Genomic DNA, 15,908 nt, shown 5'->3' with positions numbered 1-15,908 from the left:
GAATCTTAGAGACATCATGGAAACCAATTGGGTGCATGTGCATTGAAATTGTGCATCGAACAGTTATGCTAATGTAGCAAAAACATCACTATTGTGTTGCTTTTAAAAAACATATTATACCTGTGGCTCCCACTGCTCTGCTGTTGGGGGCTGATCATATTTGCTTAGTTGTCATTAGCTCTGATGTTCCCATTCACTGCGGTCGCTATTGTGTTAACTGGCCTTTATGGGCTGTAATGCTGAGCTCAGTTATGGGACAGTATCATAGTCCTTACAGCCTGAGCCTATACATTTAAACCTGCTGACCTCAATAGGTTTAGGCATGCCTAACTTTGCATGGGATTAGGCTTTAAAAGTAAGTATTTTCTGTTGAAAAGACTGATACTTTTCAAGTACATGAGTTGCAACTGATGTAACTGGGATGAAATAAATAGGGCTTAGCCATGCACAATTGGGAGCAAGATTGCAAGTCTGGTTTTCAAATGGGGAAAAATAATTCCTTATATTTGTAGAATTGGTCTTCAACTAATAGTCTGGGTTATTCTTGGGCATTGCATCATTTTGTACATTTTATTCTATAATATATATATATTACAGGAAAACTTGTGGGTCAAAATGCTCTTAATCTGGATTCATCAAGTTTTGAGAGTCACCAATGGTAAGTTTGGGTGATGGAGGACTTTTGATCCTGTTGAATTGGCATGTATGTGAGTAATTTGTATCTGTATTCTAAAGCATGTAAGCTGCATATATGTTTTGCTGCATGAACACACGCAGTGTATGTACATGGTCGGAAGTCACAGCTTCATCACATGTTCTCAGCACATATACATAAGGTGAAAGATAGGGATGTGCACGGAACCACGGAGGCGCGGTCTGGCACTGGGGGGCATGTAGCTTTAAGGGCGGGGGGGTAGTACTCACCCCTCCCACCGCTTTTCCCCTTCCAGCGCACAACTTTATAGCAAAGATTTTGGGGCAGCAGCGTTCCTCCCTGCCACCCCTGCCCCCATCGTTGCCCGTCAAAAGTGGAAGTTGAGAGCACGCATGCACCCGTCGCGGTGCGCGCCCCCGTCGCTGCCACCGCCACACACGCGCCGCACATGTCACACGGCGACGGGCGCACATGGCGACGGGCGCATGCGTGCTCTCAACTTCCGCTTTTGACGGGCAACAACGGGGGCAGGGGCGGCAGGGAGGAATGCTGCCGCCCCAAAATCTTTGCTATAAAGTTGTGCGCTGGAGGGGGAAAAACGGTGGGAGAGGTGAGTACTACCCCCCCGCCCTTAAAGCTACATGCCCCCTGCCGGACTGGCCCCAATCCGGACCAGTTCGGAGGCCTCTGCAATGGTACATTCCTAGTGAAAGAGACATTATTTCATCTTTTATTAGGTCGCTTAAGCCACGTAATGGCACAGCGGGGAAGTAATTTGCCTAGGGAGCAAGAGGTTGTTGGTTCAAATCCCCACTGGTATGTTCCCCAGACTATATTTCCCAGACTATGGGAAACACCTATGTCGGGCAGCAGCGATATAGGAAGATGCTGAAAAGCATCATCTCATACTGTGTGGGAGATGGCAATGGTAAACCCCTCCTACCAAAGCAAACCACCTGGCTCTGTGGTAAACTTGTTCACTGTATCCTTTTATGCTGTTTTGGGAATGGCTAGATTAGTGGGAACAAAATAGGAGCCTCTTGTTACCCTAACCCATTCAGGCCAATGCTTACATCTTCTTAAGGCTATGGTTAGTACTTTGCAGGGTAAAAATATCAAAGAGTATAACAACATAACATTATTTATTTATTTAAAATATTTATATCCTGCCCCTCCAGTACACTACTGCTTGGGGCGGCTCACAATAATAAAATAGACAGTGTATACAATAAAAGTAATAAAATTAAACAAATTGAGTAAACAAATTAAAAGTTAGATTAAAAACCACCATCAGTATTAAGTTCAAATTAAAAGTTATTTTAAAAGCTAAAAACTGAGAATCATCAAAACTAAAGAGCCTACAAGGTTCTTTATAGATGGAGTATTAAAAAGCCTCCTTAAAAAGGTGTGTTTTTAGTTGTTTTTTCGACACACTAAGGGAGGGAGCATGGCGAAGCTCTTCAGGGAGGGTGTTCCAAAGCTGAGGGGCCACAACTGAAAAAGCCCTGTCTCTAGTGCCTGCCAACAGGATCTCTGTTATTGGCGGGGCCATGAGCAGGGCCTGAGATGATGAACGGAGGGCCCTGGCAGATTCATATGGGTGAATGAATTAAGGCAAGGTAATTAGTTGTTTACAACTTAATAACTTTAAGAAGTCTATGCAGCTTCCTTCCTAGCAAACAGGCTGCTAAGAAACTAGAAATCCAAGAATAGTTTTTAAAATAATGAAATGTAAATCAGTCTCACAATTGGGAAGAATAAGGAATTTACCATGAATAAACTATTTTTTTTAACAGTAGGAACAAACTAAACTGATTTCCTATCAAACAAAAATAAACTTTTAAAAACTTTTTTTCCTGCCTTTTGTTTGACAATTTTGTTCATTTCATATTTTTCTGGGCCAAATAAAAGGAGCTAGAAAAGTAAGATTCTTTGTAATTGAGTAACATCTCATTGGGATTGTTAGGAGCAATTCTAAATCTCTCTGACTTCTGCCCTCTATTTCTCACCCACACCCAATTTATTTATCTAAACCTGACAATCTTCAGAAGCCTACTCTACCAAATTGGGCAAATTCTCTAAATTGGCTGCAAATTCCTAGCTAGACCACTAGGTGGAGTGTGTTACTCTTTCTCCTTCAAGGAATTTTTGTTTTGTTTTGTTCCCCACTGCAAATCTTTCTCGGTTGTTCAGGTATTTCTCAGTTCATCAAGGCTGCAGTCCTGCTTACAGTTAGTTGATGGACTCTCCCATTAACTTCAGTGTGATTTAAGCAGTTTCACTGGGTATGGGATTGCACCCCAGATCTCTTTTGATGATGCCAGTGGATCTAATTTTTGGCTTTCCTGTTGTTTTTATGCCTCAAACTGCCATCTTTTGACTGCCCCCTGTTGCTTTTTTCTTATACAGCACATCCCAATTCCTATAACATAGCCTATTACAAATAATTGTGAAGTTTACTTCTCATGTTCTTCCATCTCTCATTTTAGATTCTGAAAAGCCACTGCCAGTCAATATAGGCAATACTGAGATAGATGCACCAGTGGTCTCATCCAGCATAAGCCAGTTTCCAATGCTCTATGTCCTATTTTCACGTTCTCCTCCATAGAGTTCACTGCATAGTACAAATCACACCATGTCAGCAAATAGCATGCTGCCTTTCATTTCACTAGATTGCTGCAGTTAGCACATTCATTTGTGCTGCATAGCCTCGGGAACATATTTCTGCAAGCAAAAATGGCTTTTGCAGGGAGGGGAGCTAAAATTGCTTCCCAACACACGCTTCCCAGTGTGCTGGACTGAGATACAAGCCTTCAGCACAGTTAGTTTCCAGGCTCCCTGTAACCACCATCTTGCCCATCCATTGCTGTGCCGCATGTGGTGTAGAAGAGAGCCAGCGTGGTGTAGTGGTTAGAGTGCTGGACTAGGACCGGGGAGACCCAAGTTCAAATCCCCATTCAGCCATGATACTAGCTGGGTGACTCTGGGCCAGTCACTTCTCTCTTAGCCTAACCTACTTCACAGGGTTGTTGTGAGGAGAAACCTAAGTATATAGTACACCACTCTGGGCTCCTTGGAGGAAAAGCGGGATATAAATGTAATAATAATAATAATAATAATAATAATATATTATATTATTATTATTATAAGGGCCAGTGTGTCAATTAGTTTCTTTTAGGAAACATAGCTGCTATTGAACATTACTGAACACTGTGTATCTTCTTGCATATTATTACTCTTCTGTTGTAATATCCAGATGATAAAATGCTGCTTTTGGCCCTCTGCTGGTAAAGTGGCTTTCACACAGAAGCTACTAAATAGCTGATAGGATAGGTAACATAGGAAGCTGCCATATACTGAGTCAGACCATTGGTCTATCTAGCTCAGTATTGTCTTCACAGACTGGCAGCGGCTTCTCCAAGGTTGCAGGCAAGAATCTCTCTCAGCCCTATCTTGGAAAAGCCAGGGAGGGAACTTGAAACCTTCTGCTCTTCCCAGAGCGGCTTCATCCCCTGAGGGGAATATCTTGCAGTGCTCACACATCAAGTCTCCCATTCATATGCAACCAGGGCAGACCCCGCTTAGCTATGGGGACAAGTCATGCTTGCTACCACAAGACCAGCTCTCCTCCAGCTGGTGTTCTTTTATCTAAAATATGCAGCGCTGGCAAATCTCATTTCACCAGTTGATTTCCTCTTTCCGAGGATGGGACTTTTGTGAGTGGCCTTCTGAATTATTGCTCTGAGTTATGGAACCTATTGGATAGCTCCTGTGACATCGCTGTGATAAATGCTTAAAATCTTCCCCTATACCCGTGCCATTTTCTGTCCTGTTTTGGGGTAAACTTTCTAAACCGAATTATCCTGATGAATTAAGTGGATGGGTGGTGAGGGATTGCGGGGACACAAGTGAGCTTAATGCACAACTCATCCAGTTCCTGCTAACTGAGCAAAGAGGGACCTTTAAAAAGTGGTTGTTCTCTTTATTTATCAGGGGGAGAGCACCTGGTCTTATCCACCCCCAGCACAGCATCCCCCCAGTGGGGTTTCTTTTTTAGATTGTGAACCCTTTGGGGACGGGGAGCCATTTTATTTATATCTATGTAAACCACTTTGATCAGCTGCGGTGGCACAGCGGGAGACAGCTGCTTGCCTAGAGTGCAAGAGGCTGTTCGTTCAACTCCCCACTGGTGTGCTTCTCAGACTGTGCCTAGTAAATACATTTGTAGTCACCTATATTGGGCAGCAGCAGTACAGGGAGGTGCTGAAAGGCATCATCTCATACTGCGTGGGAGAAGACACCTCCCACTCCTGTATTCCACCAAGAAAATCACTTGGAATGTGATTGTTTGGAGTCAACACTGACTCGACGGCACAATCCACAACCACTTTGGGAACTTTTGTTGAAAAGCGGTATATAAATACCGTGTTTCCCCGAAAATAAGACAGTGTCTTATATTAATTTTAGCCCCAAAAAATGCACTAGGGCAATTAACGGTACATCTGAAATTACTGCTAGGTCTTACTTTCGGGGAAACAGGGTAGTTGTCGTATTCCCTCTACATGCACACTGCGGAACATGTGGGCCAAACATCCATGCTGTGCTGCATGGAAGTGCTGCGAGTCAGCAACATGTCTTCTCTCTTCCAGAGCATTTCCAGAGCATGTGTAGAGCAGGGACATTTCACCCACTTGTGCAACAGTGTTCATGGAGGAGGGCTGGTGGGGGAGTTGTGTGCTAGCCATGCTCTTCTCTCTCTGTAGTCCCTCATTACCTGTGCTTTGTCAGGATGTCAATCTGTGTCTTCTCCCATGATGCTCAGGGATATTCATGCAGTTGCTTATGAATAACACTGAGCAAAGTTACCACTTCCTCCTACAGCAATGCCCCTGCTTTTAACATAGACCTTCTGCTACCAGACGCCCAGGGTTCACTTTCTCTCTCTCATAACACTATAGAACTAGGGGTCATCTCATAAAACCAATTGCCAGGAAATCTAGGACCAAAAAAAGGAAGCACCTTTTCCGCGCTACACATCATTACCCTATGGAATTCTCTGCCACAGGATGTGGTGACGGCCACCAGCCTGGATGGCTGTAAGAGGGATTTAGACAAATTGATGATCTCTCAGTGGCTAATAGACTGAGGACAATAGGCCACCTCCGGCCTTGGAGGCAAGATGCCTGAATACCAGTTGCAGGGGGAGCAAAAGCAGGAAAGAAGGCACACTTTCATGTCTTGCCTGTGGGCTCCCAGAGGCATCTGGTGGGCCACTGTATGGACTAGAAGGCCTTGAACCTGATCTAGCAGGGCTGTTCTTATTTTCTTTATTTGCTTCCCACCCCAAAATATTTCCAGCTGAAATGTAGTTTAGTTGCCTGCTGTTTTTCTGCTTTCAAAAATGTTCAACAAAAATGCTTTGCAAATTTAAAAACATTGCCTACCTCTCCATACTGACTTTCTTCAAACAATGTACTTATCCTCTTCCATGCTCCAGCATGGACTTCTGGAGTCATTTTAATTTTTATAAAGGGAACATACTTGCATCTGTCTCCTGCAATGTCTATACCCCTCATTAGGGAGAGACTAATATGGCTCTGTTTATGCCAAACTGGAGCTAGCGTGACTCTTGCACTAAGAAAAATAAGCAGATTTTCTTTTTCTGGAAAGGCCTTTATATAAAAGTATACCCTTAACTGGTTGAACCTAGCGCTTTTCTTCCCTTGTCACGCATGGACCTAGAGATACTGTGAGACCCTGGATTAGCTTGTTTGCTTTTCATTGTTTTCTTTTCTAGCTGCAATCCGTTTAGCTATGGTATGCTGAGTTTATCTGATTAGCACCTAATGAGCCAAGGGGGGGTTTGAAGAGAAAATGTTGCCTGCATTTCGGCATCTTATGGGAAGTTAAGTTTTTAGGACCCTTTTCTCTTCCAAATACTTGAAATTCCTTGACCTTCCCAGCTTTGGGTTGTGAACTATATTGAATTTTGGCAGGCCAGTTCTTCCCTAATGACTTGAATCAAGAACCAGCTCTTTGGGGACAGGAGGATATTCTGAATTTCTGTTGTCAAGGAAATATAGTGGTTGAGCATGCTGAGGGTGTGTGTGTTGCTGACATGAAGCATGGTGGTACAGTGCCACTGCACAGCACGTTGTTGTTGCAGATTCATCAGGCAGCCTTGACACTGTAGGGAAGTGGCACAATTCGTGCTACTGCATTTGCCCCCACTTGAGACAATGGGAGTAACTGTGGTTGTGCTGATCGCACACCCACTTGTTCCTTGGATTGTCAGGGCTACCTTATGAGTCTGCCACAGCCGCAACATGGTGTGCAGTGGCATTTTACCACTGCACATCATGTCTCTCTCCCTCTGTGTGCAATTTCACTGTATCATTACGATATTAATGATACACATACAGAAAAATATGGTCTCATAAATTATAGATAACATTAAATACAGAAATAATTGCACAAACAATAATAAGAGTTCTTAACTTTTTCTTTATTTCAAATAATAAATACAACTAAAATTCATATATAATCAATTTAAAACACACACACAAAGGTGTGTGTGTGTGTGTATATATATATATATCCCTCCCTCCCGATCTTCATATTTATCTCTGTACCATGAGAAAGAAATGGAGGGATGAAACAAAAAAGTTTTTAAAATCCTTCTTTTTAAAAAAATATAATCATCAAAATCCATACAATTCATTAAAATTCAACCAAATTGCAACAAATTCCTCTTCTCTCCCCCCCCACCAAAAAAAAATCCCTTGTTCAAACTGCTAGGGAACACACATCCATAATCTACAACATATCTTCCATCTTGAATTGGATGACATCAGCACAAACTGTGCTATTGAGATGTCCCTATATGTCACTACAAGTGTACCAGGTTTGGTCCAAATTAGTTAGGCAGTTCACAAGTTAGCCCACTTGCTCCTCAAATGTTCATCCGTCTGCCATCTTGAATTGGGATGGATGACATTATCACAAACATTGCTGTTGAGGTATCCCTTTGTGTACAACTGTACCAAATTTGATTCAAAGCAGTCCAGGCATTGTGAAGTCGATAGGAGGGGACACACAGACACAGACTGGTGATCTCATAAACTTTCTTTCTTTAAGGAAAATAGGCTAGAACATAAGAACAGCCCTGCTGGATCAGGCCCAAGGCCTATCAAGTCCAGCATCCTGTTTCACACAGTGGCCCACTGTGTGTGTAAAAAATAAATAAAGCCTCTTTGGTTTTTAGATGATGCACATACAGGGCAGAGCAGGCACCTTTTTGGAAGAGGTATTCTGTCCTGTGGGAAAGAAGAGGAATTCCTCTCTTAAGGAGGTGCTTGCCTCCAGTTGTTTTCATAAGTTATTCTACTAAAAACAATTGTATATTTTTAAGGTACTGCCTGATTAATTGGGGATGTCTTTAATCTATTAAAAAAATTATTCAGTTAATAGTCTAAACATTGCAGCCTTATATTAAAAGATTTAGATGGCTTTGAAATAGTTTTGACTGAGGAGCGGATGTATCTACCATGTTAAACAGGTTGTGCAGCTGACAGTATACATACGTATACTCTTGTCTGTCATGAGGCTCTCAGCCAGGCTGGCATCATTGTGATTAAAATGATCCTAAATGTTTTATGCTCTCCCCTCTTCCTTTCGTGCAATTTCAGGTTTGCGATTATGTGTGGCTACATGTCTCAGTTTGAAAGTACACAGAACAAAATCAGGAATGGCTATCTCTTTAAGGTATGTTTTTGGTAGCTTTTTTAAGCTGCTGCTGCTATTAAATTACTTCCTCCTGACAGTTTGGGAAGACAGTGTTTAGAGTAAAGCTAACTCTGCCTGGGGGGTATGCTTCAGTGCCAGTGTTATGCTGAGGAGAGGAGTTGATTATTTATTTATTTATTTTATTTTATTTTATTTTGCAGGGTGTGTGTGTGTGTGTGTGTGTGTGTGTGTGTGTGTGTGTGTGTGTGTAAAAGCTCTTACCATATATTACGCATGAGCTTTCAGACAGGAAATTTTAAGTATGACTTTATGGATCAGCCATAGGATTTTTTAAAATTCTCCCGAGTCTGAATGCATGAGTACTCTAGATTAGGACATCTTGTCTTAGAAAACTTTTCTAATTTAATATACTTGAATTGATGTTAATCTGGTGAAAGGCAGCCTCTCAATAACATCAGGCCAACAGCCAGGAATTTTTTTAAGGGGGAGCTCCAAAGGATGCACTTGGGACGCTGTTGTAAGTTGCTTCCCTTATCCACAATTTCAGGCTTTTGTTGTTTAGTTTTATATAGGCCACTTATTTAAAATCAGTGGGAGTCTTGCTGTTGGTGTAGCAAGTAAAAGAAGTAAGATTACACCCTTTTCTTCATTAGTTTTGCTAAATTAAATGTTAGCATTGACTGGTTATTGCTTAAATGGAACATTAAATGTTACATACTGTACATGTGGGTCCATTAATTCCAGTTCGTAACTTTTAAAATATTATAAATTTGTCTTTCGCCAATTCTTATAGCTAGAGTACCTGGACAAAATATAGGAAGGATCATGTTCACATAATGCTCTACCTGCGCATTATGCTCTACTTGCGCTTGAGCTATGGTCAACTATGTAGGGATGTCCATGATCCGAGGTTCATGTACAGGTTTGGTGCAGAAACAGTTTGGACAAGTTCCAAACCGGTTTGGCACTGTAGGGAGAGGAGCAGCAAGCAGGATCTTTAAAAAGGAGGAGAACAGGTCCTTATCTGCTCTCTGCTGCTGCATGTAGCTTCCTGCTGCGATGGGGCAGCCCCCAAGAACATGCAGCATGTACATGTCGGCGCTGCACATGGTTTCTTGGGGGCAGCACCTTCGCTCCTTTTTAAAGATGCCACTCCCCTCCCCACAGCACTGAACTTGTGCACGAGCCTCGGTTTGTGCACAACCCTACAGCTATGGCTAGGCGGCTGAAAACAATAAGACAACTTGTCATTTTGATCTTCTTTCTTACAGGAACATCTAGACAAAGCAATTGAACTTAAGCCTCAAGATCCCTATTTATACTATCTAACTGGAAGATGGTGTTATGAAGTAAGTGCACTGCAGGTTTCAAGCCATTTATTTGGTAGTACTCCCACAGAGCTATTTTAAAAACAGTACATTGACAGCAATTTTCCTTGGAAAGGCAAAACCTTTTGGAAAGGAATGCACATCTGAATCTGCCTTTCAAGGCTCAAGTCTCCTAGTACTTTTCTCTGCTGACTGGCGGCAGCTCTCTAGAGCTCCATGCAGAGATCTTTCTCAGCATAGCTACCTCGATCCTCTAGTTGTTGTTGTCGTTGTTATTGTTTATTTCGGCCCAAGGCCAGCATACAAAAAAAACAAAACAGCAAGAATAAATACATAAAATAGATACAATACATTTAACATAAAATGGATAGTGACATACTGGGATTTGAACCTGAAACCGTCTGCATGCAAAGCATATGCTCCCCCACTGAGCAATGGATCTTCCCAGAAGTGTAGTTGTGTAGGATTTTGAAGTGTAGTTGCGGCACATTCTGTGTTCATCAGTGCTTAATCAGAGCCTTCACCTAAAAGGAATGGCACTTTTGTACTTCCTCTGAATGTGTCTCGTGTTCATGACATCATCAGGTGAATATCTTTATTTACTTTTTCTGACAAGTTTGGGTAGGGCTGGGCCTGAACTTGCTATAGTGATGTAGATACTCTTGACCTTATGAGCTGGATGAATTTCCTTTTGCAAAACTGTCACATGCTGGCTTTATACTTGCCCAGTTTCACTCTCATTTTTATTAGAGCTAGTAAAGCCTTAGAAAAGGCATTTGCACAGTTATTAACCAAGTGTAAATTTTTCCACCAAATACATTTCAAACTTCATTAACAAATCTACAAATAATTATCAGCTATTAGGCTAAAACTTGACTCAACATAGCCAATCAAATTTTGGTTTAATTAACTGTTCTTGAATTATTGTTATTATTTTTAAAGCATTGCTTAAAATTCACAATGTTTTAATTGTGTTTTTATTGTAAACCACTCAGAGACATAAATTTTGTGGGGTATAGAAATTTGTTAAATAAATTTTAAAAATATAAAACTATATATATATATATATTTCTCCTAAGTGTACCCATCGCTAATCCCATGTGTGGCAGCTCTCGCGAGAGTTCACAGGCAGCTGCTGATTAGCAGTGGAACGGGGGAGAAAATAGGGATGCAGCTTCTCGCAGGCCAGCCACCGGGAGCGGGCGGGAGGGAGGAAGTGGCGGCGGGCTGACTTTCCGGCTGGCGGGCAAAGAAGCAGGCTGCTCCTGCCAGAGGCTGGCTGGCAGGAGCCAGTGGCGGCGGGCTGGCCCAGCCACTGGGAGCACAGACGGGGCCGGGTTGGCCACAGGGGGAGAAACAGGCAGCAACGAGCCGGGCCGACCACCAGGAATTAGCAGGTGGGAGGAGGTCGCAGACCAGCTTTTTGGACAGCCTGCCAGCCAGAAACTGTGCGGTTGGGTGGGAGAAGTGGGGCGGGGGTTGGAGGGAAGAAGCAGGCCTGTAGAATCACAGGTGCTCTGCACCTGGCCCAGATAGTTAAATAGCAGTAGGAACCATTATAATTTAGTTCAGTTTCTAGGAAATCCACAAATCATAGGGTTTCACTATTCAAACCCATTATTTTTGCCTTTTATTATTGCATATCTTTTGGAAAGAAATGTAATTTGCTCTTAAAAGATGTCACCTGAAGTGAAGCCTGCCAAGCACTTCACTTGTGGTCAAGTCTCTGGACCTGAAAGCAATTAGCAATCAAGACACAAATGCAAGAATTACTTCTTTCGCAACAGAGACCATATGATTTATAAGTAGCATCTCTGTTTTGAGTTATCTAATATCTACACTTACACAACAAATCACAAAGCTTTGCAGCTGCAACAGTATCAAATTTCTTTAGGTCAGAGAGGAGAACCTTTTAACCAAGTTGGAAAGTAAATTTGGAGGATAATATTCTTGATCTTATCAAATAATCTAGATGGAATATTTCAAGAGGGAAAGTTATTTCTGAAGCAAAGCATTGTATATATCTGGGTGCTATTAACATCCTGGGAAGCAAAATTCCATACACTAGGTTAATTACATTGGGAGAAAATTATCAGTGATAGCCGGTAAGTACTTCAAAACATTCATTTCCCAGTTAACCCCTGCTAACTTGGTAAAGAGGCACCTTTTAATGTGGTGATTCTCTTTATTTAGCAGGGTGAGAGTAACTGGCCCTATCCACCCTCAGCACAGTACCTCCAGTGACTGTTGCAGGTGTCTGTCTGGTGTTTCTTTTTAGATTGTGAGCCCTTTGGGGACAGGGTTCCATCTTATTTGTTTGTTATTTCTCTGTGTAAACTGCCCTGAGCCATTTTTGGAAGGGTGGTATAGAAATCGAATACATATATACATACAATAATAATAATAATGATTTGCATTATTGAGCTGGCGTGGCACCATGATTGGAATGTTCATTTTGGATGTAGGCAAACCCAGGAGCCAATACCTGCTCTGCAATGAACTTTGTGGAGTAGCCATGACCACTGGCTGATATTCCAGCACATGAAGCATGCAAAGACTCAAAGGGCTCTTGCACAACAGCACGCACATGGGACTGTGGGAGTTGGATGAGGCTCCTCAAAGTGCGTGCTCTTCATTAGTCGGGATGTCAGCCACTATTCCTAGGCTTACAGTATCTCAGTTTTGTTGTTAGGCTAAACTGGGAGGAAAAGCAAGATAGGAATGTGATAGATACATTAAAAAAATAATAGATCTTTTCCAGAAAAGACCAGAGTTCAAAATCTGAGTTGCCTATTTTGAAACCAAGATAAACATCAGACTTCTTGGGAAATGTATTGTCTCTTAGTTTCCATATGCTATTTACCCACCCACCTCTTGGAGACATAGAATGATTAATGCAATGTTCCATTACAGTTTTCACTGAAATACTCAGTGACATTTGGATAGTCACATGCACTCTAAGCCAGACCTAGCTCACAGGATTCTTGTGAGGCTAAAATGAGATCACACCAAGAGCACTGTTCTGACCCCTGGGAGGAGAGGCAGGAGTCAGCGACAGAGGAACAATTATACTTACAACTGAGCTGTATACAAAGATGAATTTCTTGTGCACCACTTGTTTAATTCTAGCGCAGTGTTTCCCAACCTTTTTCATCGTGAGGCACATGAATATTGAAAAACAGTTGGGACAACTGGCCCCCAACACATGTACGTGTGTGTTGGCAAAACCACCATGCAATTTTATTTATTTTCACTTCCTTCCTCCAGCATAGCAGAATGAATTTCTGAGGGGTTCCCTGCAAGCCTCACTGTTTGTTTTCCCGAGTCTCCAACCCCGGCAGGCAGCAGCACTTGCCCAGTCTTGCCCAGCTTCCGACTTCATTCCCCAATACATGGAGTGAAGAGTGTGAGGAAACTCCAAGTTCGAAGAATTTAAATTCATGGAGTGCTCAACTCCCTGCACTTGGAGCAGACTTTGCTCCCTTTGTGCACCCAACTGGCCAGCTGTGTGCCACGCCAGCCAGTGTCTTGCGGCACACAAGTTTGCCACAGTCCAACAGTGGGGAAAGAGCAGGACAGAATTACTCCTAGAATCTCTCCATTCTTTTTCGAAGGTAAATGAATAATAATTATGCCTTTAGAAATTGTACTAACTGTAGTCCCCTTTAAAGCTGGTTAGAACATAAAGTTAGTGATATGTATGAATTAACGTAATTATTTGTACTACTTCTAAGTTGTTGAGATCATCATCATTGTTTTGAAGTTCTAGGGCCAAGTTAAACATTTCTTCTGAGAAAGCAGGGTTGTTCAGAAGTGCAAATCAAACCATACACAGCCAGTAGATAAAACTGAAACCCACAGCATCAGTTTTTATTAAATCTTGTGAGAAAACATATATAGTGCCAGACAGATCTTATATTTTTAGAATTTCAAGCCACAAATTTTAAGAAGCTAATTATAAGCTCCACAGTGGGGGGGAAATAGACGTCCCAGCGCAATTACATCACAGCTAAACCTTGTGTACAGCGGAACCACACATCTGTCAGTGTGTGGCACTGTGGAAATATATATATCAAACTGTGGGTGGTCTGTGGGTATTATGTAAGCATCATTTCCCCTCATTTTACTCTCCCATCAATCCACATTCACTCCATCTGGGTCAGCTGACCCTAACACTTAAATGCTCCTGACTTCCAAGAGAGCCACAAGTGGTTTGGACTGCAGCAAGCAGAATGCTCCAAGTTCTTTCAAAGAGAGTCACAGCTTTCCATTCACATCCCAGTTCCGAAATTGCCATCAAATTCCAATTACTTCTATAGCACCTCAGGCCAGCAAAGGGCTTTGAGGGTCAGATTGCCGGGTGGGTTAAGCAAACCTGGCAGAGCAGGAACAGAATGGAGTCTGAGGGCACAGTTTCATATATACACTTGCAATGCAGGTTCTATGTGTGTGTGTGGTTGTATGGACATAGAAGAGTTCATTTTCAGCACAATATAATGTAGGTGTGAAATGTCAAGTTTTTTAAAAAAAAGATATGGAACAGTAAATCTGTAAACTGCCCAGATCTGGCTGGAGATTGAAGTTTAGGGCGGTGTGAAATATAAATAAATTTTAAATTTCAAAAGCGGGGTGGGGCATGGGGGGAAGAATTGGGAGAGTCTGTCATATTACTGCACTTTTCTCAGTGACAAAGACAAATATTTATATACCACTTTTAAACAAAAGTTCCCAAAGCAATTTACATAGCGAAATAAAAATAAATAAAGATGGATCCCTGTCCCCAAAGGGCTCACAATCTAAAAAGAAACATAAGGCAGATACCAGCCACAGCCACTGGAGGAATGCTCTGCTGGGGTTGGATAGGGCCAGTTGCTCTCCCCCTGCTAAACAGAAGAGAATCGCCACTTTTAAAAGTTACTTTTTTGCTCAGTTAGAAGGGGCATGCATGGAAATGTTGGGAGGGCCTTTTAAGAAAGGCTGTTCCCTTTCTTAGGAGAGGCTACCATTCCCAGCACTCTATGCACACTTTCCAAGACGGTACAAGGACTTGAGGGTTCTGTTTCCTTAAAAGGAGCCTCACCAACACTGGGCAAAGGGCAGCACTGCCCAGTGGCAATGGCTGCCTCCACATGCTGCCAAGGGTATTGTGCAAAGGAATCCGTTTTGTTTGAAACTTAACACAGGCCCAAGAGGCAATTAGTCATGGAGCCGCATTTAGGCTTGATGGGAAATGCCGCTGGTTCCTGAGCCTTACAATGAAGAACACTGTCTTACCATGTTTACCTAAATCTAAATCCTACTGATTTCAACTGGATTTCTTTTAATAAATGTGTGTCCTTAATTTGTCTCATGGTATTATTGTATTGTTTTACTTTTGCCCTTTATATATTAAAACTTATTTTAACAGATAGGTATTCACAGAAACCATCGGTTCGAATGTGACAAATATATTTAAGTATGAGGCTATACTGCAAAAAAAAAAAAAAAACCCTTCAAATGTTGTTATTTATTTGACACATTTCTATACTGCCCAAAACACATCTCTGGGTGGTTTACAACAAGGAAACAGACAAAAAGCTAAAACTATAGTTAAAATAAATGACAACAAAAAACTTAAAACAGTAGTTAAAACAAAACAAATCATATAGAAAAGTCAAAACATTACAATTTAAATTTTGAAACAACATTTTAAAATTATGTTTAAACTGATAAAAAAATATTTAATTAAAAACCTGGGTGAATAGGTGCATCTTTCATCTGTCAGAAATGGGGAGGCTCTTATTTCATCAGGGAGCGCATTCCAAAGCTCTGGGGCAGCAGCGGAGAAGGCCTGTCCCCGAGTAGCCACCAAATGAGCTGGTGGCAACTGCAGATGGATCTCTCCTGATGATCTCAGTGGGTGGTGGGGTTCATAACGAAGATGACGTTTGCTTAAATACCCAGGGCCCAAGCCTATAACCTTTTTAGGTGATAACCAGCACCTTGTATTTTGCCTAGGAATTTATCGGCAGCCAGTGTCGATCTTTCAATACGGGAGTAATATGGTCTCTCCGAGATGACCCAGAGACCAACCACATTCTGAACCAGCTGTAGTTTCTGGACTACACACAAGGGCAGGCCCACATAGAGCACATTGCAGTTATCCAGTCTGGAGGTTACCAGCATATGTACCACTGTTC

The 15,908-nt window shown here is 42.0% G+C and overlaps 1 protein-coding gene across 2 annotated transcripts in view; it reads left to right on the top strand.

Annotated features, from left to right (window-relative positions):
• Nucleotides 1–15,908, top strand: part of RMDN2 (regulator of microtubule dynamics 2) — a 47,557-nt gene that overhangs the window by 17,986 nt on the left and 13,663 nt on the right. For both annotated transcript variants that reach the window (XM_053303541.1, XM_053303534.1), the window contains exons 5-7: nt 598–658; nt 8,344–8,419; nt 9,673–9,750. In XM_053303541.1, the coding sequence (XP_053159516.1) occupies nt 598–658; nt 8,344–8,419; nt 9,673–9,750 (215 nt within the window). The remainder of the gene's footprint in view (nt 1–597; nt 659–8,343; nt 8,420–9,672; nt 9,751–15,908) is intronic.

The sequence above is a fragment of the Hemicordylus capensis genome, chromosome 1 (assembly GCF_027244095.1).
Source record: "Hemicordylus capensis ecotype Gifberg chromosome 1, rHemCap1.1.pri, whole genome shotgun sequence".
Lineage (NCBI taxonomy): Eukaryota > Metazoa > Chordata > Lepidosauria > Squamata > Cordylidae > Hemicordylus > Hemicordylus capensis.
This window is presented reverse-complemented; position numbering and strand designations above follow the sequence as displayed.